The sequence below is a fragment of the Nicotiana tabacum genome, chromosome 24 (genome assembly GCF_000715075.1).
Source record: "Nicotiana tabacum cultivar K326 chromosome 24, ASM71507v2, whole genome shotgun sequence".
Taxonomy (NCBI): Eukaryota; Viridiplantae; Streptophyta; class Magnoliopsida; order Solanales; family Solanaceae; genus Nicotiana; species Nicotiana tabacum.
This window is the reverse complement of record NC_134103.1, coordinates 89,344,360-89,369,834: the sequence shown is the minus strand read 5'-3', so window position 1 is coordinate 89,369,834 and position 25,475 is coordinate 89,344,360. Positions and strand designations below refer to the sequence as shown.

General features: G+C 37.0%; 2 protein-coding genes and 1 non-coding gene across 3 annotated transcripts; 2 read left to right on the top strand and 1 right to left on the bottom strand.

The window, feature by feature from the left end:
• Positions 1-435: 435 nt before the first annotated feature.
• On the top strand, positions 436-1,895 carry LOC107770289 (F-box protein CPR1-like). The gene has a single exon (XM_016589580.1). It carries the CDS (start codon positions 508-510, stop codon positions 1,792-1,794), a length of 1,287 nt encoding a protein of 428 aa, XP_016445066.1. The 5' UTR covers positions 436-507; the 3' UTR covers positions 1,795-1,895.
• A 1,040-nt stretch (positions 1,896-2,935) lies between these two features.
• LOC142178299 (uncharacterized) lies at positions 2,936-5,580 on the top strand. The gene is made up of 4 exons (XM_075247630.1): positions 2,936-3,189; positions 3,412-3,785; positions 4,136-4,285; positions 4,568-5,580. The coding sequence occupies exons 1-4, from the start codon at positions 2,936-2,938 to the stop codon at positions 5,578-5,580; spliced, it is 1,791 nt and encodes a 596-aa protein (XP_075103731.1).
• Positions 5,581-9,954: 4,374 nt separating this feature from the next.
• On the bottom strand, positions 9,955-10,061 carry LOC142178644 (small nucleolar RNA R71). Its single transcript, XR_012706915.1, has one exon. It is a non-coding gene; the product is annotated as a small nucleolar RNA R71 (small nucleolar RNA).
• Positions 10,062-25,475: the final 15,414 nt, after the last annotated feature.

Below are 25,475 nucleotides of genomic sequence, written 5' to 3'. Positions count from 1 at the left end.
ATATTTTTTAATTATTTTATCCAATTTGAAATGTTTCTAAAGTACTATTATTTGCAAAAGGTATAAAAGTTAGTTAACATTTCATAGTGAATCGTTTAAATATCATAATAGTCCTCTCTTGCCTCTCCTCCTCCAACAACCAAATAAATCTAATTCATACCTTTATTTAGCCCATAATCTCCCCATCTCCTGATCTCAATATTAATCACTAGATAATCTCATCGACTATTTATTTTATTAAATTAATATGCTCAATCTTTAAAATTAAACCATTAAATAGAATGAATGGTGCATAAAAGGATACCACCAAATATAAACTTCCTAAGATTATGTAATGCCGCACAAGGTCAAGAGACAGAGACCAAAGAATGGTTAAAGGTCAGTGCACATTGACACCCTACTTGAAGATACATAACACCAACATATCTTTTCATTTTTCTCATGATATTATTACAAATGATTTAGCTTCAAAATTCCATTTTTTCCTTGTTTTTTCTTATCATAATCATGAATTCAGACCAATTTGGTCCAGAAACAATGTTTTGTTCCTTTCTTCCAAGGGATATTGTCATCGAAATTCTCTTGAGACTTCCAGTAAAGTCATTGTTACGCTTCAAATCTGTATCCAAACCCTTTTGTTCTTTAATTAAGAACCCTAATTTCATCTCCAAACACATTGCCAAAACTACCCAAGAAAAGCCACCCCATCTTCTAATCATGGGTCGCCATCACAAAACTCTTGAAGTCATGGTACGTTTAATTCATTCGCTAACAAAACCAAGCCACATCCCACCTCTCCATTTCGACGTACCATTTGGTTTGACCTCTGAAAAAACAAGAATTGTTGGCTCCGCCAATGGCTTAATCTGCTTGAATCTCGTTAACCATAATGGCGTCGCGATTGTTATATGGAATCCAGCCATTAAAACATTCAAGCCAGTTCCTAGATCTCCATATGTTTCAACCCTAGGTAAACTCAGTGTAACCGATCTAGGGTTTGGTTATCACTCAGGGAATGATGACTATATGGTTGTTCGACTCTTGAACGTTGCTACATCGAGGAGGAAGTACGAGGTTGAAGTTTACACGTTGAGCACGAATTCTTGGAGAAAAATAGCAAGTGATGGTCGTGTATTACTAGTTATACTTCCTTTTTGGAAACCAATGGCTCCTGGAATGGTCGTGGTAAAAGGTTTTATTTATTGGGTAGGAGTTGAAGTTAGAAACGAAGAAATGTGTAGTGTTGTGGTTTCTTTTGAAATGAGCAGTGACGAATTGAATTTTATTTCACCACCTATAGAACACCATGGCATTGTAGTTGACCTAAGGGAAGCAATAACATTAAGGCTATTCAACTTAAACGAATCGTTGGCTTTGATTTATTCTGAAAATCTCGAAAAAGTTGATATATGGATGAATGCAGGATTTGATATATGGATTTTGAATGAAAATGATGTTGAAAGAACTTGGACTAGAAGGTTTAAAGTTGAACCTAGTCAAGGGTTGTTATTAGAAGCTGGATTTTGGGAGAATTCTAAGGCATTGGTAGCAGAAGAGAGGAAAGAGATGTGTTTTGACGAAAATCGAGAATACGTTTATACAAAAGGTGAGACAAAGTTATATTTGTATGATATTATTGAAGGAGATGTTGAGATTATTGAAAACCATGAACTTCGAGCCCCATTTCAAGCTTATACTTATTTGGAGAGCTTAGTGAATGTGAAGGGAGGAGTTAATGTTGCAAAGGAGGTTGATTTGTCAAAATTATTAGATTTTGACCCTTTGCTTTTTTGATTTTCCAAATTTATGTTGGGATTTTGGATGAAGTCTAGTTTCATTGGTCAAATAAAGATTTAAGGACCTTAGTTTTTTTTTTATTACTTCATAGTTGTATTAAAAAGTATTGTTTCTCTCTCACTGAAAATAGAGAAGGTTTTTTTAATTGTAATTTTCTTAGAGAGATAAAAATATGTCCTTTGATATATTTGGCTCTCATTTCATTGATACCTAACAATGATTATTTGTGATGGACATGAACTTTGTCGCCCCAGAAGCCAGAATCTTCATAGGAAAAATGTTTCGCAGAATACTTTTTATGTTAAATCATTTTCTTATTTTTTTTTAAAAAAGGTTTCTCATCATTGTATTATTCAAATCAAACGCGAGTACATCAGTAAAGGATAATCCATCAAAACTATCACTGAATATAGTGCCAAAATTTAGACTTTATCAGGCCATGGCGGATTAATCGCCGGATTAATATTGTAGAAAAAACCGGGATTTTCATAACTTAATTGGAAACAATATTGTATTTTGGATTCACCTCCCACTTATGCTTTATTCCAATTCCGCAAAAACTATTTGGGAATTGATACTTCAAGATCAGTTCCGGAGTGTAATGAACCTCACCTTAATTTTTCTTAATATTTGGATAGTTTAGAAGCAATAAATAAATAAATAAATAAATAAACAAACAAAAAAACCCAAAAAACATACTGCCAATCTGTCGCTAAATCTCGTACAGATTTTTGGTGCTACAATTTGCGACGGCATGAAGAATTTGTCTCAAATTTGCAAAAAATCTTTTAATTTTTTATAGAGTTTCGTCACCAAAACAAAATTTTATTGTAAATTTTCTTTTGGTAATAACTGTGAAATATTACCATTTAACAAACAAAATTAATATAACCTAAAGAGCACCTAGAACCATAACTATCTTCTATTGGATTCAGTACCTTTTAATGGTACGGGTTTTGTTCTTTGGAGAAACAGCATACTCACTTCCTAGTCTGCCAAAACTAAACTAGGAATCCTAGATGGAAGAATATCCCAGCCTACCCAAGAATCACCCTATTATCCCTATTGGGAAAGGTGCAATGATATGGTAAAGTCGTGGATCATAAACATTGTATCGAGAGAAATTGTCACTAGTATAATGTATTTTAAGACTGCCAAAGAGGTCTGGAAAGACATAAATGAGAGGTTTGGGCAGTCCAATGGGTCAAAGTATCTACAAATCCAGAGAGAGATAAGCACAACTATACAAGGTTTTTCAGATATAGCTAACTATTTTACTAAACTTAGGACACTTTGGGATGAATTGAATTCATCCTATGTGGGAGCTACCTGTTCATGTGGGGCTCTTCCCAAGTTCATAGAGGATCAACAGTTATTTCAATTCCTTAATGGGTTAATTGAATCTTACTCTACTGTCAAAAGCACCATCATGATGACGAGGCCCTTACCACCCACAAGTAAAGTCTACTCTATTCTACAACAAGATGAGAGCCAGAGAGAAACACCACATGCTCCTAATTTTTCTGGTGATTCTGCATCTTTTCTAGCCTCTCCTACCCCTTTCAACAACAACAGCAGGAACTTCACTTAGAGAGTCAATTTTGACTCCAAAAGGAATGCAAATTCTGCCTCTTGCAAGTATTGCAAGAAAACTGGACATACTGTGGACAAGTGTTATAGGCTGTTTGGCTTTCCTGCTGATTTTAAGTTCACCAAGAACAAGAAGTCAGCATCTTGTGTCCAGACTGAAGTTCCATATGTCCCTTCTTCTTTCCCTTCTGCTGCCTCCTCTGACAATTCAGCTCATGGTTTCACCAAGAAGCAATACGAACATCTTCTGAGTATGTTCCAGCAAGTTCAACTCTCCAATGGGATGTCTCCTGATGATTCTTCCATAGAAGACTCTGGTTTTGCTCATTTTGCATATTTGTTTACTGCTTATGATGTTGATTATCTTGTTTCTCATGCATGTGCATTTTCACATCTAGGTATACAACCTTGGATTTTAGATTCAGGAGCCACTAACCATATGACTCCACACAAACATCTTCTTCAAAATCTCACACCTTTACCTAAACCCTTTCTTGTTACTTTACCCATGGTTATAAGGTAAAAGTTATATCCACTGGATCACTACATCTTAGACATGATATAATATTGGCCAATGTTCTCCTTGTACCTTCTTTCCAATTTAATTTAATTTCTATGCATCAACTTATCACACAGCTGGATTGCATAGCAGTACTTACCAAAACCAATTGTCTTTTACATGGCCCTTCTCTGAAGAGGCCACTGGTAATTGGTAAGGCTGCTGGGAGATTATACTATTTGCATCCAGATGCTGATCTATTTCCATCCTTTCTTGCTGCCCCTATAGTACAACCTAGTTCAGTATCTTGTAATAAGCCAAGTTCATTTACTCCTTGTTTCAATCAACCTTCAATTGTTGTTGGTTCTGCCTGTAATCAGATTAATGTTGATTCTACTTGTAATCAAACACCCACTATTAATAAGATGGACTTGTTTTGGCATCAAAGGTTAGGACATATGCCTTTTCATAAAATGAGATTTATTCCTTATTTGTCTAACAAAATATCTTCTAAACAATCTTTCCTCTGTCCAATCTATCCAATGGCTAGGCAGCAGAGGTTGCCTTTTCATGATAGTTCTATACAGTCCACTGCCCCCTTTTAACTTGTTCACATTGATATTTGGGGACCCTATAACACTAAGACATATAATGGGTTTAGATATTTTCTTACTTTAATAGATGGTTATACTAGAGTAACATGGACACATCTTCTCTCTTGTAAGGGTAATGCTCTATCTATCCTTAAGGCATTTACATCCATGGTAAAAATTCATTTTCACTCCAATGTTCATACCTTTAGATCAGATAATGCCTTTGAATTGGGTGGTAGTACTGAAGCGATCAATTTCTTTGGAAATGAGGGTATCCTTCATCAAACAACCATTCCTCACACTCCACAACAAAATGGTCTTGTGGAAAGAAAATACAAACACCTTTTAGAAGTTGCCAGAGCACTTTTATTTCAGTCTAAGCTTCCTCTTAAGTTTTGGGAAGAGTGTATACTTACTGCTACTTACCTTATCAATAGAATGTCGTCACCACTTTTGCTCAAACTCTCTCCTTATGAAAAATTACATGGAACTCCACCTACCTATGAACACTTAAAATCCTTTGGCTGTCTTTGCTTTGCAACATCTTCTAAGGTGGGCAGGAATAAATTTCAGTCAAGAGCCATCTCCTCCTTATTTTTGGGTTACCCCTATGGAAAGAAGGGCTACAAGTTGTTGAATCTTTCTAATTTTTCTATTTTTTACTCTAGAGATGTAGTGTTTCATGAACATGTTTTTCCTTACAAATCAGTATTTTATTCTCCTCCTTCATTTTTTCCTTCTTCTGTACAACCCTTTGCTGAATCTTCATCTGCTGATTCGGCCACTCTTTCTGCTACTGAAGGTGTTTCCCCTTCTACTTCCAGTCATCATATGCCTCATTTAGCACCTTCTCCTCTTCTCCTCAGTCCTGTCATCTCTAATACTCCTTCTCCTAACTCCACTGGCTCTATTTACTCCTCTGAAATTTCTTTACCTTCTCATGTCTCTCCTCCTCTTAGGAAATCCCTTAGAACAGTTACCAAACCCACCTACCTAAATGACTATGTCTGCAATTCAGCTTCTCTTCCTATTTCCTCTCCTGATTCCTCTATGGTTGCACCTAGTGACCTTCATATGCATGAGTCTCAGTTTTACCTGTAGGCAGCATCAAACCCTGCATGGCATGAGGCTATGTTACAAGAATTTAGAGCTCTTGAAGCAAACCAGACCTGGAATATTGTTCCTCTACCACCCAACAAGAAAGCCATTCCTTGCAAGTGGGTTTATAAGATCAAACAAAGAGTTGATGGCTTTGTTGAAAGGTATAAGGCCAGGCTGGTTATCAGGGGTGATGCTCAAAGGGAAGACATTGATTTCACTAAAACTTTCTCCCCTGTGGTCAAACTGACCACTATTAAGTGCCTGCTGACCTTGGCTGCCAAGAGAGGTTGGACTGTCTTTCAACTTGATGTCAACAATACTTTTCCCCATGGTGACCTAAGTGAGGAGGTCTACATGAAAGTTCCTCCCGGACTTGATATCTCTTCTTCTTCTACCTCCTCACCACTGGTTTGCAGACTTAAAAAGTCTCTTTATGGCCTCAGGCAGGCTTGCAGACAGTGGTTTTCAAAACTGTCTGAAGCCCTACTATCTAGAGGTTACATTTCCAGTCTTAATGATTATTCTCTCTTCACCAAATCAACCTCTAATTCTCTGGTGGTCCTTGCTGTGTATGTGGATGACATCCTCTTAGCTGGGGATGATGTCTCTGAATTGAACTCCTTAAAGTCCTTCTTCGATTCTCAATTCAAGATCAAGGACCTGGGAACAGTACACTACTTTTTGGGTCTAGAAGTTTCTCAACATTCTCAAGGCTATCTTATGACTCAACAGAAGTATGCCAATGATCTCCTTGCTGCGTTTAATTGCCAGCACTTCACTACTGTTCTCTCTATTGGACTCTTCCTCCAAATTGGTGTTGGACATGTGAGAGCCACCTTCTGATCCCAGTACCTATAGAAGATTGATAGGTAAACTCAATTTTCTCCAACACACTAGGCCAGATATTTTCTTTTCTGTGCAACACTTAAGTCAATTTCTTCAGAAGCCTCAAGTGCCGCACCTGCAAGCTGCTTTACATGTCCTGAGGTACCTTCTCAATGATCCAGCTCAGGGTATTCTGCTGTCCAACAATGCAAATTTCTCTCTTCTTGGGTATTCTGACTCTGATTGGGCTGCTTGTGCTGTCTCTCGCAAGTCTGTATCTGGTTTCTATATCACTCTTTATGGCAGTCCTATTTCATGAAAAAGCAAGAAGCAGCCCACTATATCCTTGTCTTCAGCTGAAGCTGAGTATAGGGTCTTGAGGAAGACTGTTGCTGAAATTTCTTGGTTAGTTCGACTTTTGGGTGATCTTGGTCTGTCCATTCACAGTCTTGTCCCCATTCACTGTGACAGTCAAGCTGCTTTACGCATAACCAAGAATTCCGTCTTTCACAAACGCACCAAACACATAGATATTGATTGCCATTGTGTACGTGAATGTCTGAATTCTGGTCTTATTTCCTTGCATTTTGTTCCTAGTTCAGGCCAGCTCGCAGACATCATGACTAAGGCTTTACTTGGACAACCACACTATTGTATTCTCTCCGAGCTTGGTGTGCTTTCACCCTCCAGTTTGAGGGGGGTGTTAACACAGACCCTGCAGTTGACAGTTCAGGCCCAGGCCCAATACGAGCTGCACCCGGCCCAACAGTGCAGGCCCACACGTTTATGTAAATAGTAGCTATGTAAATAATAGCTTTTATATTGAGATATTTTGGTAACAAGTCGGTGGAACCTTCTACACAAAAACAATGAATTGCTCTCTCTCTCTATCTTCAGAAACTCTAGGGTTTCTTTCTTTCAATTTCTTTTGTCCTTAATAATGGATTCTGATGTTATTAACATAGAAAAGGTGCAATAGACTCTTAGGCCTCTAACAGTCACTAATTACAATTTTTATTGTAAATTTGTAATGCATGACTTATCTGATATCTTTGCGATAAGAACTTGGTCTTAATTATTTTAAAATAGCAGCCAAAACAGATAAATTTGGTTTAAGAAATTAAATCAGGTCAACTATATTATACAAACGCATAGTTTCATAAGATCATGGTTGTTGTTTTATTGGAACTTTTTTCAAACAACTTTAGAGCTAACAAGGAGCATAATCCAGGGTACTAAAGAATGATTCTGAACATTCCCTTCATTACCACAATACCCTTCCACGAAAGCCTATTTACTGACCCTGAACCACACAATTAGAGAAGGATGTAGCATGTATTTCTACGAGTTCATTCGAACTTAATATTTAATATTATAAAATATATGTATTTTTGTAAGAATTTATTAAGATATTAAATTGCGAGTTCATAATTCCAATAGTTCAATAAGTCTAACAGTAAAACTTTAAAGGCCAAATTCTATCACTTTTATAAAAGCAAAATCAAAGCAAGAGCAAAAGGACATTCTCCAGAAATGATTGTAGAGTATAAAAGCCAACTGTTCACATTTAATTATATTCTCATTATATTATATGCTTGACAAGTGCATGGAAAGATAAGTCCGGTCACCACAAATAATAATGGGATCGAAAACAAATAATGAAAGTCTTTTTGGAAAAAAGCGGCATATAGTAGGTAATTCCATCGACTTTAACGTTGTAAGAAGGCTGTCATGCTAAAATTGTAGCAACTTTTCCCTATACGTAACATCAACTTTCTTCCTCACCATCCCTCTCCCCTAAAGCACCATCTCTTGATAGTAAAAAAAATTAATTATCAGAATATGTTAAAAGGTATTTAAAAGTAATTACTGATAACGAGTAAAAGTGGTAATCTAGAAAAGTAAGATAAATTATTTGGAAATTTTAACTAAGTGAATGATCTATTGAACATCTGATGTATAGTTAATGTGTCTATTAAGCAAGTTATCATTAACTGAAAGTACAAGAGGTGGGGGATTGTCAATTTTGCTTTTCTGTATTCTAAGTAGTTGACTAGTTTATCAATTAGTCGACTAGAGATAAGAACAGAATAGTAATAATGTAGAAATAAAATACAGAAATTAAAAATACCAGGATTTTTATACTGGTTCAGATTCAATGTGAATCCTACGTCCAGTCTCCTTGGGTTGCAAGGGCGCTCTCTTTCAGTATTTAAAATTTTTTGTTTACAGATGGTTGATGTAGCTTTAATCCAACAGCTTAGTCATTATGTTACTTCTCTCTTCTTGATACAATGCCTCACCAGTTTTATCTATTTTACTTCTCTCACTAATTATACATCAGATCTAAAAGAACTACAATGCTTGTTTGGAGTAGAACAAAAAGAGTGATAGTGGTTCGTTCAAAGTATATGTGCTTCAAGCCTGGAACAAACTCAAGGGAGTTGATCCTTGAAATGAATCATAAATTGATTCTTTCCAAGAATAAGGTCAAGGCCTTCTTGACTCTTTATTGACGTGAATCTTGAGAGATTACAAACTCAAGGGAATTGATCCTTGAAACGAATCATAAATTGATTCTTTCCAAGAATAAGGTCAAGTTTCCGTTGATCTTCCTTGACTTGTGGCCTTAACAAGATTTTCTTCCGCTAAGCAGATCTTTATGCTACTTGAGTGATCAGTGATAGATCCCTTGATTTTGGGCTTTAACAATCTCCAGTGCAGAGCTTCGCAATCTTGTTTTTCTTTGATTTGGGACCTTCCTATAATAGCTTCTGTGTGTTTTGCGCTCGTCAAATTTTGGCGCCGTTGCCGGGGATTTTGTAGTGCTAATTAAGGAATTTATTTTTATTTTTTTATTTTATTTTGTTCTTTACGGGTTTTTTCTCCATGTGCATGCAACAGGTTAAGTACGTAGTATATGACACGATCTTCTTGTAAAGAAGTAATACCCTACAAACCAAAATTGGAAAAACACCTGCGGCAACTAAGGAAGGAGAAAAAGTTCACCGTAAGGTTCTTGGGAAAACATTCAACCCATGAAAACATGGCTAATAACGATGACAATGAGGTAGAGGCAGTTGCAAAGATAGCTGCTGAGGCAGCCCATCGAGCTGCTGAGGAAACTGTTAAAGACAATAGGGGTCGAAGATTCAATCTAAATCGACCTTTGATTGAAGACCAGTTCGAGAATACACTGCCAAGGCCTGGTAGAGCATTAGGTGACTATGTCAGACCAGTCTACAATCAAGGATTGTCAAGTGTTAGACCACCTCCAATTGCAGCCAATAATTTTGATGCAAGGTCTGCGTTTTCAGAGGGAAGATGAACGAAGATCCAAACACACACCTGATGGATTTCGAGGAGATTATGAACACCTTTCAATACAATGGGGTATAACAAGATACAATGTATTTAAGGGTATTTCTCTTCTCACTTTAAGATGATGCGAAGCAGTGGCTTCGCAACTTGCCAAATGGATCAATTAGAACATGGGAGGGAATGACTAGAAAACTTCTTGATAAATATTTCTGATCAGCTAAGACGGGCAAGTTTAGAAGAGAAATCCATTACTTCTGTCAGAAAGAGAATGAAACTATTTTTGAAGCATGTGAGAGGTTTAAGGAGATATTTAGAAGGTGCCAACATAGCGGAATTGAACTATGGATGCAACTCCAGGATTTTTGGGATGGATTGACACCGACCTCGCGTAGAATATTAAGCAATGCAGTTGTATGCCCTTTTATGAAGAAGACTCCAGAGGAGATAGTTATAATTCTTGATGAGTTATCCGAAGATGCTAATCACTGGCCCTCTGAGAGTGTGGAAAGAAGAAAATCAATTGGTGTTCACCAAGTTGATGCTACTACATCTATGCAAGTACAACTTGATGCTATGGCTAAAGAAATACGAAAGCTAAATGTAGCTTCGATGCAAAATGTACACCACGCAGTTTGTGATACATATGGAAGAGGACACCCTACTCATTAGTGTCAAGCCTCAACTAAGGAAGTGAATGCTGTAGAAAACTATAATGCAATGGGTCAGAGGCATCCCGGCTTTTCATGGAGTTCACCTGGGGGTACTGCAAATGCATGTCAACAAAATAACCCAGATTCCAGGAACACGGAGCTTCAGGTTTTCAAAATCAGTAGAGGCAGCAGTATCGATCTCCACAGTCGAATCTATCCAGTATGGAAGATCCTATGAAGACCTTCATTATCAAAACATATGAGAGGCTTGATTCCCATGATGCGGCTATCAATGAATTGGGTACCTCTCACTACAAAAAAAAACTGGAATTAGCTACGAACGTCATCGCTAATCTGTCGCAAAATTGCCCGTAGCTAGCAGAATTTTCTGTTTAGCTATAGAATATGTCCGTCGCTAAAACTAGATTTCTTAGTAGTGTCTTTTCGAAGACTGGAAAAAACGGTTGGGCACCTAGCTACTCTAATGTCTGAGAGAGCCCCAGGAACACTTTCGGCTGACATAGAAAGAAATCCCAAAGAGACAATATATGCTGTAACTTTGAGAAGTGAGCAAGAATTGAAATATCTCACCCCAATCCAAAAAAATATGAGACATGAAAAAGAAAGTGGGGAGAAGCTGAAGAATGGTGTCGAAAAGAAGAAAGAAGGAAAATCGAGAAGGGAGGAACCTGAGGCGAGCAAGCATATGCCCGCACTACCTTTTTCCCAAAAGCTAAGTAGAAAAAAGCCGGGCAAACAGTTCGAGAGGTTTCTAGATGTGCTAAAACAGGTTCATGTAAACCTACCATTCACAGAAGTGCTCTCACAAATGTCGGCTTATGCCAAGTTCTTGAAGGAGATCCTGACAAAGAAGATGAAATTAGAGAAGACCTTAGTGGTCAAGCTCACAGAGCATTGCAGTGCAATATTGCAAAACAAACTCCCACAAAAGTGTGGAGATCTAAAGAGTTTTACCATACCTTGCTCTTTAGGCACTACTAATTTTGATAAATCTCTATGTGATTCTAGTGCCTCAATTAATCTAATGCCTCCATCTATTTATAGGAAATTGGAGAAGGAGACTGGAGAGATAAGGTCTGCACCAATATCTTTGCAGCTGGCAAAACAAACGACTCTAATACCTGAGGGAATAGTTGAAGATTTCTTAGTTCGGGTAGATAAGTTTGTATTTCCTATAGATTTTATAGTGGTAAATATGGAGGAGAACAATGAGGCCCCCTTATCCTAGAAAGACCATTCCTAGCAACGGGTAGAGCAATATTAGATATACATGAGAGAAAACTCATGCTTAGAGTGGGTGAGGAGACTGTGACTTTTGAGATGAATGTAGAAACAGGAGTGAAAAGGGAGAAGCTAGCTACTAGTGTTGTGTGGACAGTGAAAGGCATGAAAGAGAAGTCTGCAATGAGTGAGCAAGATAAGTTTGGGGTATACCTCAAGAAGGCTGAGAAGAAGCTATCTGCATGGATGAGTGCACTAGTTCGGGCGCGAGGGATGGAGCCCAACTTCGACTTAAACCCCGACTAGATGTTCAAGGAAGTTTTCCTTACCTCTTGCTTTTTATTTGTGTGTCATAGGGACATGACATAATTTAAAGTATGGGGTGGGGATGTATATATGTATAGAATGTGTAAGTGTCTATGTGTGTTTTTTGTAATTCATTTGATTATGTGTGTTTTTGTAATTCATTTGATTGAAAGTTTTAAAATTTTTGATTTTTCCCGATGATGGATGTCATTCGACAGGTTTCTTGAGGGATTAAGTCGAAAGAAAAAGGAAAAAGAGTTTTTTTAGGTAGCGTCTGAATTCTCCCTTGGTTTTTCTTTGTGTCGCAGTTCTTTTTCAAGGGTTTTGTTTGAACCGGGTGTAGTTAGTTTTATTTTTTTCTAGGAGTAGGAAATCTTGTGCTGTGATTTTAAATGAAAGCAATATCTCTTAACTTTATTATGCCTAGAGAATAATAAGTGCTTTAGTTGTGACGCTTAGGCTCAGTTTTTGACTCGTGTATAACTACCTTAAATTGTATGATCTTAACTTTGCTTAACTGCTTTGACTAGAGTGTCTTGATGAGTCCGATCCTGAGTGAGTTATGTGCCATGTGTGTGTGAGGTTTTGGGTACTCTGTGCAGTGCATTAGATGTCTATAACTTGCCATGTGTGTTTGTAAAGCGAAATACTAGTTTTATTCAGTCTTGAAAGTGATATAGGCATTTCTTTGTTAAGCTAGTTATATGTTGTTAACCACTTAATTGTTATGTATCCTAGTTGACCCCTTTGAGCATGTAATCATGTTTCTTTGGCAATCACATTACAAGCATTACCCAATTGTTTGAATTGACCATCTATTTAAACTTTCTAACCTCTCACGAGCACTTGAAATTGTTATGAACTTTGTAAAAGTTAAAGTGTGGGGTGTTGGTTTGGCTTTTGAGTGGAGCTATTGAATTAAGGCGAAATATGCATTGTTTTGAAAAAGTAAGAGCCACTTGAAATTTTGTGGTAATTCTTAATGTATTTGTGCTTAAAGAAGTGTGGAGTTGACATATATTTATGTAAGGGTGGAGTTATGATTTGACAAAAGTGTGGGATTTTGAACGGTCAATTGTATATATTAAAGTGCTTAGAGAGGTGTAGTCAATATATCCAAATGTATCACACCCATCCCACAACCTACATTACAACCAAATAAAGTCTTACTTGATCCTTGACTGAATGAGCTCAATTAGTAGAGTAGTGCATTACGGGTAAGCTTATGGTACATCTTTTGTGGCACATGAATGTTGTTTCTGAGAGAGTTAAATCTTCTATCTTGAGTGCCTAACTATTCTTAAACTTTATTGTGTGTGGAACTACTCTCTATTGTTGTGTGAGGGCACTTGATTCATGAAGGTAAGCAGGTTGTGAAAAATGCGTGGTGTTGTTGAGTCAACTCTTGAGGTGAGGATGTTACAGTGTTGTGCTTAATCTATTTTAATTATTCTTGGTGTGATGAGTTATGAGAGTTGTTTAAAAAGACCGTGTCTATATAAAGTATAATTTGATTGCTCGAGGACGAGTAATGGTTTAAGTGTGAGGTGTTGATGGTAGGCTATAATTACATATTTTAGTCGCTTATTTCACTCTAATTTACTGCACTTTAATTGAGTTTGAGCTTTAATCGCTAGTGTTTTGTACTTATTGTATGTTTTATGCCTTGTAGGAGTGATTCCAAGTGATGTAGATATTATGGAGCTAATTCGAGTAATTTGGCACTTTGAAATCTGAGTAAAAGCCCAAGAGATTAAGCCGGGATTGTGTTCGGGGTCGAGGACCCAGTCTGGATGTTAAAATCGAAGAAAAATCCGTACTCTGAGAAATTTACACTAATGCAACGCATTGTGTGACGCGCTAGTGAAAAAAGTGCCCAGAAAATATTTTGTGAAGTGTAAAATATTTTGTGAAGTGTTCTTGAAATTTCCACAAGTGCGCCGCATGGTGCGGCGTGGGATGCGGCATAATAGCCAAAAAAATATTAGAGTGACTCCCCATTTCTGCTAAAAAGGGATAATTATGTTCGGGGTTTGTTTTGGGGGCTACTTAAATACACCAAAACACCATTTTAGATAGACTCTTTGTCAGATTATTGATCCAAGGAGGCCAAGGAGGCTAATGAGGAGTTCTAAGAATACAAGCACAAGGATTTCATCATTCCTTCCTCACTCAAGATCCGGGTTTGGATTGAATTTATATTTTTCTATACTTTAGTTACATTTGTGAAGAACTTCTCCATGTCTATGGAGTAGATCCTTTTGGGTTTTGATGGATTTGGTGTATTGATGATTATTTGTGGATCATAACTCTATTTTTATGTATGTGAATCGCTTTTGGAAGATTTAATTATTGCATCTATATTAGCTTGTTCTTGTAATCGAAAGAGACATAACTTGTGATATCTTTACATTATATTGTTGGTTGAGTTCATAGATTCTTCTAAGTAATTGAAAGAGGCCGGTTGAATCATTGATTAAATCTAGTTAGGAGAATAATCGAAAGAGGTTTTCCTAAAGACCTATCCAATACGCATTCTTGCATATCTTCACAATGCTTAAATTGGTTCATCTCGTAAGGTTAAGTTTTAATCAAGAGAGGAGTTTTTGCTGCACGTTTGAACTGATAATTAAGTGAATTCTAGAGACTCACTTGAACATTATAAGTGAATTATCTAGATTTAAATCCCAGACAATTATCTTGCACCCCATTTTCTCCCATTGATATCTTCTTTTGCTTAGTCCTTGCTTCGATTATCATTAGTCAATTAGCTCTAGAATCTTAATTAATTTTAGTATTAATCACATAAATCTCAATTGTTGATCCTCCTGGATAGCACTCTGGCTACAAACTACGAAAATACTATTTAAATCCAATCCCTGTGGACACGATATTATACTATACTATCTTTGACTAGCGAGCACAACTTTTGTGTGTGTTTTGTGCTGGTCAAATTTTGGTGTCATTGCCGGGGATTGGCAATCAATAGTATTTGAAATATTTTATAGTGCTAATTCAGGAATTTATTTTTATTTTATTTCTTTTCTTTTGTTCTTCACGGGTTTCTCCTCCGTGTGCAGGCAACAGGTTTGTAGGTCCCAGTGATGTTAGTTTCAAAACCCGAGTTCTGGCCCACATAATTGCAACTACCCTTCTTCCTCGCACTGGGTCATTCTCCCCATTTTCTCAACGAGACACCTTTCTTGTCTACTGTCTAGTGACTAAGCTTAAGGTTAAACTGTCCTCATGGGTCATAAAGTTTATGATTGAAAGTGATGATTACCCCACTAGTCTACCCTATGTTATAGTAATTATCACCAATCTCTTGAAAGCCCATAACATCTCTATCTCAGAATACCCATTAGTCTCTGTCTCAAAATCCTACAACTCAAGAGCCTTTGCCAAAATGGGGTATGTGTGTGTTAAGGGTTCCTGGGTGAAGAAATACGAGGGTGAAGTCAAGAATGTTCAGCCTGATTCAAAGATCAAAACCTCTGGTTCTCATCATAATGTAAGTGATCCTGATCTTATAGAAAAATTGACTGTTATTGTCAACAAGCTGACCATCATCAAGTACCTTTTTGCTATAACTAAATCAACTATTGGGGACATCCATTCCATCTCCAAAGAGACTGGGTCCGATGTTTCAAAGATAAGGGTCAAAATTCTCAAACTTCCAGAAAACACAGTCAAAATCTTCAAGGAAGTACATGACAGGATTGATGGGGTGACAGTTTTAGCAAATGCCAGCTTTGAGCGTCTGAAGGAGGCGATTTGCAACACTCTCCCTTATTTCTTGCGTCGTTAGTTGTGGATGTTTCAGACAATCTTTTGATGTTTTGGACTAGATAACTAGTCGCTGGATATTTTCTTTATTTTTGCTAATCTCAGCATGCCTATAATTTGCTATATTTGCCTATATATCACGACCCAAAATCCTAACCTGTCGTGATGGCGCCTATCTCAATACTAGGCAAGCCGATAACCTAAATAAATCACAATAATCTCTTAAATTTGAAAATATAATATTTGAACTCAATAGAAAACCTCACAAATATTTAGAAACAAAACACTTCCAAAACCCGGTGTCACTGAGTACATAAGCATCTAAATAATAACAAAGTCTGATGGATAAGAACACTGTCTGAAAATATAGAACAAAACAATAACTGAAAGGAAAGAGAGTCAAGGTCTGTGGACGCCAAGCAGCTACCTTGATAGTCTCCAACAGATAAATCCTCAAATCTGGCAACCACCGTATCCGAAAGTACCTGGATCTGCACACGAGGTACAGAGTATAGTATGAGTACAACCAACTCAATAAGTAACAAGACTAACCTCTGGGCTGAAAGTCGGGTACAATCTTGTACAGAAATAATAGTACAGAAATGTAGGCATACTTTCCAGTTCAACAGTTAAATTCAGTACAGAAAAAATAGATAAAATCTGCATGATATAAGGAATATGACATCTCTATATATACATGCCAAAGTATATGATGTATGTGATGTACCACAATGGAAACCTTGTGTACTCACACTCTCAGAATACTCAATCACTTAGTACTGTATATGGCCAATCCAGCCCAGGGAAGATCCATCCCAAGTATATATGTATATCTATCAACTTGACAGTCAGTCACTCAGTACTGCATAAGGCCAATCCAGCCCAGAGGAAGATCTATCCCCGAATATCAATGATTCAGACAAGATCCATGTCCAGGGAAAATCCATCCCTCAATATAAATATTTCGGGAAATATATATCTATGGAAAGATCCATGCTCAGGGAAGATCCATCCCGGATATATATATATCAACTGCGCTCACTGTGAGTGGTGCAGACTCCGGAGGGGCTCCTTCAGCCTAAGCGCTATAATAGCCAGGTCCAGGCATAAATGAATAAACATAAATATCACTCAGAATCTCCAGTCTCTCGGGCTCTTAATGACATAAAAATCAACCTGGCATGATGATATGATGTATCAATAAATGACAACAGGGACTGAGATATGATATGCAAATGATGGATGTGACTGAGTACAAAATTATTTTTCAAACAAATAATTCAACAGCAATACGACCCATGATGGTCCCAAAATATATCGACGTGTAGCCTAAACATGATCTTTAATATGAGTCTCAGCTAAATTTCTCTAGTACGTGGAGGATATGTGGGTAATGATATTTATTTAATTATGCAACTCCACGGAATCAATTAAGTCACAATTCCTATGATGCACGCCCACACGCCCGTCACCTAGCATGTGAGTCATCTCCAGACAAATCATACAACACGTAATTCAGGGATTTATAACCTTAGAACCAAGTTTAGAAGTGTTACTTATCTCAAACCGTGTAATTCTTTACTCCGCTATACCTTTGCCTCACGAATTGGCCTCCGAAAGCCTCGTATCTCAAGATTTTCTGTGAATTCTCGCTCAAAAATCACCTCAACCCGTGTTGGAAATGTCAAAAATGACAAAAATCTCGGACCCTTCGAATATTTTCTGTCCAGGGCTTTTCGCATATGCGACTCACTTAGCTGCATCTGTGGTCTCGCAGGTGCAGCCAAAACTCCATTTTTACGGCTTCCCATGAGGCTGCCTTCGCGTCTGCGGTGAGCCAAGCACAGATGCGACTCCGCTTCTGCGGATAAAATTCCGCACCTGTGCTGCCCGACTTCCTCACCATTTTTTGCTTCTGCGCCCCTTCCTTCGCACCTGCGGCCTCGCAAGTGCGGGCAAATTCTTCGCACCTGCGAGCATTGCCCAGTTCCATTCTTGGCCGCTTTCGCAATGGCTTGGGCGCACATGCGGCTTCGCACCTGTGATCAAAAGTTTCGCAAGTGCTGTCACACCAGTAGGCAGCAAATCCAGCAATGCTTTAAGTTGAATTATTTTTGATCCGTTAACCATCCGGAACTCACTTGAGGCCCTTGAAAACTCAACCAAACATACTAACAAGTCCTAAAATATCATACGAACTTAGTTGAAACCTCAAATCACATCAAACAACGCTAAAACCATGAATCATACTCCAATTTAAGGTTAATGAAACATAGAATTTTCAACTTTTACATTCGATGTCGAAACCTCGATATCAAGTCATAAATGACATAACAGATCTATTCAAATTTTCAGAATCGGATTCCGACCTCGATATCAAAAAGTCAACTATTCGGTCAAACTTCCAACTCAAAATCACCATATGGAGCTATTGGAATCATCAAAACTCTATTATGGGGTCGTTTACACATAAGTCAATATTCGGTCAATCTTTTCAACTTAAGTTTTCATCTTTGAGACTAAGTGTCTCAATTCATTCTGAAACCTCACCGGACCCGAACCAATTTCCCCGATAAGTCACACAATAACTGTAAATCACAAATTGAGCAGTAAATGGGGGAACAGGGCTAAAATACTCAAAACGACTGGCCGAGTCCTTACACTATAATTGCCTAAATTGCTTGTCTCTGCTTATTTTACTCTGTATATATGCATATCCCCTCTTTGGCGATGCCAAAAAAGGGGAGAACATATAGTTATATAGTGTGCAGGGCAAATAGCAGCACTTGTTGAGGGGGAGTCGACTGCAGCATATGAAGTCGACTGAAGCATATGAAGCACAGTACAAACAGCTGCACCTTTTGAGGGGGAGTCGACAATCAGTCTATGGAAAACAACTTACAGGTCGACTATATCAAAGCAAGCACTAACAGTAACTGGGAAGTAAACTGCTTTTATATATTATTTTTTGTTATCATCAAAAAGAGGGAGATTGTTAAATATAAGTTTCGACGATGAAAAAATAATATATCACTATTGGTGCATGATCACAAGGGATAAAACAAAGGAATCAATATGCCCTATCATTCAAGTATGGATTAAGGAAACAATCTATCAACGGGAGCTCTAGAAGCAAAGAAAAGGAAAAGTATCAATTATTAGAGATGAAAAAGGAAGAAGCAACGGAAATTCGGAAGAAGAATCAATCAATGATTTGATAGATGATTGATAATATCGTATCCACAGGGATTAGATTTAAACAGTATTTTCATAGTTTGTATCTAGAGTGCTATTCAATAGGATCAACAGTTGAGATTTATGTGGTTAATACTAAAATTAATTAAGAATCTAGAGCTAATTGACTAACGACAATCGAAGCAAGGACTGAGAAAAGGAAGATATCATTGGGAGAAAATGGGGTTTTGATAGGATAGGTGCAAGATAGTTTTCTGGAATTTAACTCTAAGTAATTCACATCTAATATTCAAGTGAGTCTCTCGAATTTACTAAATTATCAATTCAAACGTGCAACAAAACCTCCTCTCTCGATTAGGTCTTAACATCACGAGATGAACCAATTTAAGCACTATGAAAATATGCAAGAATGCGTAATGGATTGGTCTTTAGAAAAACCTCTTTCGATTATTATCCTAACTAGATTTAATCAATGATTCAACCAGCCTCTTTCGATTACTTAGAAGAATCTATGAACTCAACCAAGAATATAATGCAAAGATATCACAAGTTATGTCTCTTTCGATTACAAGAACAAGTAAATATAGATGCAACAATTAAATCTTCCAAAAACGATTCAAATACATAAAAAAAGATTTATAATCCACAAATAATCACCAATACACCAAATCCATCAAAATCCAAAAGGATCTACTCCATAGACATGGAGAAGTTCTTTACAAATGTAACTAAAGTATAGGAAAACATAAATTCTATCCAAAACCCGGATCTTGAGTGAGGAAGGAATGATGAAATCCTTGTACTTTTGTTCTTACAACTCCTCCTTAGCCTCCTTGGCCTCCTTGGATCGAAAATCTATCAAAATGTCCATCTAAAATGGTGTTTTGGTGTATTTAAGCTGCCCAAAGCAAACCCCGGATGAAACTACTCTTTTTAGGAGAAATGGGAAGTCACTCTAACATTTTTGGGATGCCGCACCGCACCATGCAGCGCATTTGTGGTAATTTCCAAAACACTTCACAAAATAATTTCTGGGCACTTTTTGCACTAGCGCGCCGCACAGTGCGTCGCATTAGTGCAAATTTATCAGAGTACGGATTTTGTTTCGATTTTGACATCCAGACTTGGTTCTCGACCCCCGAACACGATCCCGACTTAATCCTTTAGGCTTTTACTCAGACTTCAAAGCTCCAAATTATTCAAATTAGCTCCATAATATTTACATCACTCGGAATCACTCCTACAGGACATAAAACACACAATAAGTGCAAAACACTAGCTATTAAAGCTCAAACTCAATTAAAATACAGTAAATTAGAGTAAAATAAGCGATTAAAATATGTAATTATAGCCTACCATCAGAACACTCAGCTATAAAACGTTTTGCTTGATCAAAAGAAATTTCAAAATCTTTAAGCCATGTATTTTTGAAAAGCATTGGAAAACCAGAGCACTTACACGGAAAAATTAAGTCAAACATGACACAATCAAGGACAATGTGTTTTTCTAGAACTAGGAATTCTAACTTATCAGGCTTGCTAGAACGAAGATTGGCATAGAACATCCTCACTAAAGGTTCATAAACTTTGGGAGGGGATAAAGAGAGAAATTTTGACCATCCTTGAAAAACAAATAGATTTTTTACCTTACAATTGAGGGACTACTTGTCATCAAGATTGATTACTCTGATGTGAGCAATGGGCTTGTCTTTGAAAACAACAAAGAAATTTCTATTTGGGGTATCCCAGAAATTGAGGTCGGACTCTAGAGAACTCGAGAGGTCTACTTTGAATTTCTTGAGAGTAAAAGATTCAAGGGGGTCTTCCATGTGCCTTTTGCCAAGAGCTTTTTCTCCTATTCGATGAGAGTGGTCAGACCCTAGGTCTACTTGTTCTGGAGGCTGAGAAGAGGGTTTTCCTTTAGAACAAGTATTGTTTCTTGAGGAGGCAAAGGGATTCTTGAAGTGTTTAGCCATTGAAGGATTTTTGGAGTAGGGTTTCTGAGCGATAAGAACAATGAAGAGAAGAGAAGATGGTTCAGAGAGTTAAAAAGAAAAGGTTTGACGGTTGAGTACAAGAAAGGAAAGGGTGTCAGTGAAAGGACATGATGATTGATTTTACTTTCTTGAAAGCTGCGACTGATGGGAAAAGAGAGGGAAATCATAGGTGCTTAATTAATGCTTACTTACAGAAGAAAAGAAAACTAAAAATATTTGACACACAAGAATTAAAATTAACACATAGGTCCTAATTTTTATGATCAAGTGAAATAATGCCAAGTAGTTCTCTTAAGGAGCATAATCTATCTTCAAGTAAAGGCTTAGTAAAAATGTTTGCTAGTTGATCAGTTGTACCAACAAATGATAACTTTGTATCTCCCTTAAGGACATTATCTCTAATGAAATAATGTTTAATATCTATATGCTTATCCCTAGAATGATACATATGATTCTTTGAGAGACATATAGCACTAGAATTATCACAAAATATTTGAATAGGTTTAAAAGATAATTCATAGTCACCCAGTAGATGAGACATCTATAGTAACTGTGCACAACACTGTCCAATGGCAATATACTCTACCTCAGTTGTGGATAATGCAATTGGGCCTTGTTTCTTACTGTTCCATGATATTAATGCCTTTTCTAGTAATTGACATGCTCCACTGATGCTTTTTCTGTCTTCCTTATCACCTGCAAGATCAACATCTAAAAAATCTTTAAGTTTAAAATTGTTAGATCGTGGGTACCATAATCCATATGAAACAGTTCCGATGAGATAAAGAATTATTCTCTTTACTGAAATCATATGCGATTCCTTAGGAGCTGACTGAAACCTGACATATTTACACACACTGAACATAATATTTGGTTGACTGGCAGTTAGGTAAAGTAAAGAGCCAGTCATTCCACGTTATTTAGTTTCACCAACTAGATTTCCCTTTTCGTCTTTGTCGTGACTTGTTGATGGGCTCATTGGTGTACCAATTTCTTTAGCACTACTCATGCCAAACTTTTGAATCAATTCTTTTATATATATGGTCTGACATACAAAAGTTCCTTCCTCAGATTGTTGAATTTGAAGTCTAAGTAAAAAAGTAAGCTCTCCCATCATGCTCATTTCAAACTCACTTTGCATGAGATTAGCAAATTCCTTGCACAAAAAAGGGCTAGCACTTCCAAAAATAATATTGTCAACATAGACTTGGATAATAAGATTACCTTGTGATGATCTTTTGATAAATAATGTAGTGTCTACTTTACCTCTTGTAAAACCAAGATCAAGTATAAATTAGCGAAGCCTTTCGTACCAGGCTCGAGGAGCTTGTTTGAGTCCATACAGAGCTTTAGTCAACTTATACACATGGTAAGGAAATTTTGAGTCTTCAAAACTAGGAGGTTGTTTTACATACTCCTCCTCATTAATAAAGCCATTTAAAAAGGCACTTTTGACATCCATCTGAAAAAGTCTAAATCCTTTGAAAGATATATATATGCAAGAAGAATCTGTATAGACTCTAGTCGAGCTACTGGAGAAAAAGTTTCATCGTAGTCGACTCCTTCCTATTGTGAGTAGCCTTGGGCTACTAATCTAGATTTGTTTCGCACAACTTTTCCATTTTCATTCAGCTTGTTTCTGAAAACCCATTTGGTTCCAACTACGACAGCATTTGCAGGCTTAGGTAGCAGTTCCCAGGCTTGATTTTTATCAAATTGATCGAGTTCCTCCTGCATTGCTTGTACCCAGCTGGAGTCTTTTAAGGTTTCCTTAACTTTCTTTGGTTCGATCTGAGAGATGAGTGCTACATTTGCCTTTTTCTTAAGAGCTCCCTTGATTTTCATTCCTTCACTTAGATCTCTTATGATAAACCTTTGAGGATATTCTGGTTCACTGCTCCACTCATTTGGATGTGTTCCAATCGTAGGAGTAGTTTAATCATTTTGTGGTTCAAATTGATTATTGGCAAATTCATTAATCGACTTTATGACTACGTTTGTTCTGTCAGTTGACTTTTGTGACTTGATTGTCTATGATATTTCTTGGTTGATATATTCATCACTTGTAATAATTCCTTTCTCGGTCGTAGTGTTATTTTTATCAAATATGACATGCATTGACTCTTTTACAGATAAAGTACATTTATTATAAACTCTAAAAGATCTACTATTGATAGAATAACCCAGAAATATACCTTCGTTACTCCTTGGATTAAATTTTCCAAGGTTGTCCTTACCGTTATTGTGAATGAAATACTTACTGCCAAATGGATGAAAGTATCCTATGTTGGGCCGTTTGCATTTCCATAATTCATATGGAATGTTCTTCAAAATAGGTCTTATAAGACATCTGTTGAGAATGTGAGAGGTTGTGCTTACTGCCTCTGCCCAAAAATGATTTGGCATGAAATGTTCTAATATCATTGTTCTAGCCATATCTTGTAGAGTTCGATTTTTTCGCTCAACTACTCCATTCTGTTTAGGTGATCTTGGAGCTGAAAAGTTGTGGGTATATCCTTGATTATTGCAGAAATCTTCAAATGCTCTGCTTTCGAATTCTCCTCCATGTTCACTTTGGATGTAACTATCTAAGTTTTCAATGCCATCAAGAATGTAAACATTTCCATACCTTTTTCCTGGAAGTATTATTTTACCTGACTCATCTTCAGTGGCACATCCTGTTTTCTTGAATTTGACTTCGTACCCAAAATCACATAGCTAACCTATACTCAGGAGATTATAGTTGAATCCATCTACAAGGTATACTTCAGTAATATCACAGCTGTTATTGAATGGAAATGTGTCGGTTCCAACTATTTTTCCTCTTGAATCATCGCCAAATTTGACACTTCCTTTATTTATCTTTGTAACTTTTTTTAATAGGTTTTTGTCACCTGTCATTTGACTAGAATACGCACTGTCTAAGTACTATTTTCCTTTGCGACTCTTTATGTGGTATTCCTGTAAAATAGAATTATCACCTTCTTTTAGATACCTAAGCTTGCTTGGGTCATTGCTGGTTAGTTCTACTGGAATTAAATTTGTCCTTGGATTTCCAAATCTATCATAAAACATTAGACTTACGAAATCTACAAAAGGAATATTAATGTCCAACTTTGTTACAGTAATGACACACATTGATTGATCCAATTTTTGATCTATCACTCGTGTTAGTACTTGTGGACTCAATTTTAGTCGGCCCTTTTTCAGTTGACTTGTAAGTCGCCTGGTTGGACTTGACAGAACTGTGACTGGTGGATTTGCACATGCCATTCAGTTGCATTTGCAATTCCTGAACCTCATCTTGAAGTACATCCATTTCGATTTCACATACTTCAAGTTTGAGTTCCCAGTACTTATTTTTCCTATTGAGTCTTTTCAATTCATTCAGACTCCTTTAGGGTGAGATCAAGTATATCCTGCAATTCATTACATCTATCACATTCATAGGGTCTTACCTTGCTTGTTTCACCTCGTGCTATGAAACAGTTTTCAGTATTTTCTTTGCTTTCATCAGTCCAGCATCCCGAGTGTGTGTTCATATCATTTTCTAAAATAGTCATGAAGCACGGGTTTGCTATTTCCTTATATTCTGAGCTTTCTTCATCACTCCAGCTCCCAAAAGATTTATTTTTGTTGAATCCTCTGGAGATATTTCTTTTAAGTTCAGGCCATTCAGCTTGAACATAGTTGTACCTTCCGCATTAAAAGCATTTCCCAACAGTTTTATCTTGTTCATAATATTTCCTCATTCGTCTCGATGACATCCTTCCCTTATTTGTATTGCTATACCTTCTCATTAATCTATTCATGTTTCTTGATACCATGGCAATTTCTTCTTCAAGAGCTTCTAGATCGTCATCAATATCATCTTCAGGTCCTTCAGTTGTAGTTTTGAAGGCAACTGTTTTCTTCTTCTCTTCCTGATTTGTTTTCTTGAGATGTGTTTTCTCGAATGCTATAAGATCTCCTCGTACTTCATCATATGCAAGTTTGATTAGATCTTGGGACTCGAGTTCAACTACTTTTGTTTGCCATATGGTAGGCAAACTCCTCATGAATTTTCGAAGTTGATCACATCTTGAGTAGGGTGAGCCAAAGGCTTTCAGATCACCAATGATTTTGCTAAATCTTGCAAATATTTCCTCAATGAATTCTCCATCTTTCATCTGGAAGAGTTCATAGTCATGAACCAACATGTTTATCCGCGTTACTTTTACTTTGTTGGTTCCTTCATAAGTAACTTCCAGTTTATCCCATATTTTTTTGGCAGTATCACAGCTTGAAATTTTCTCGTACTCTTCTCCACTTATAGCATTATAGAGCAAATTTTGAGCCTTAGCATTAACTTGAACAACAGCCATTTGCTCATCTTGTGTATTCGTCTATATCTTTAGGATCCGTGGGAGGTTGAGCTGCTGCTAGCAGTGGATAGTTTTCTTTTTGTATGACACATCATACTTTGACGTCATAGAATTTTGCATATATTTCCATGTGTACTTTCCAGTGAGAGAAATGTTGTCCATTGAAGTATGGTGGCCTTACTTGTAATGTCACTTCTTGAAAGAGTGCTC

What these genes read in the sequence shown, in the direction of transcription:
- LOC107770289 (XM_016589580.1), top strand. Translation starts at nt 508, where the DNA reads ATGAATTCAGACCAATTTGGTCCAGAAACAATGTTTTGTTCCTTTCTT.
- LOC142178299 (XM_075247630.1), top strand. Translation starts at nt 2,936, where the DNA reads ATGTATTTTAAGACTGCCAAAGAGGTCTGGAAAGACATAAATGAGAGG. An exon ending in TTATTTCAATTCCTTAATGG is followed by an intron (nt 3,190 to 3,411) that starts GTTAATTGAATC and finishes TGACTCCAAAAG; the next exon opens with GAATGCAAATTCTGCCTCTT. An exon ending in ATGTGCATTTTCACATCTAG is followed by an intron (nt 3,786 to 4,135) that starts GTATACAACCTT and finishes ATTTGCATCCAG; the next exon opens with ATGCTGATCTATTTCCATCC.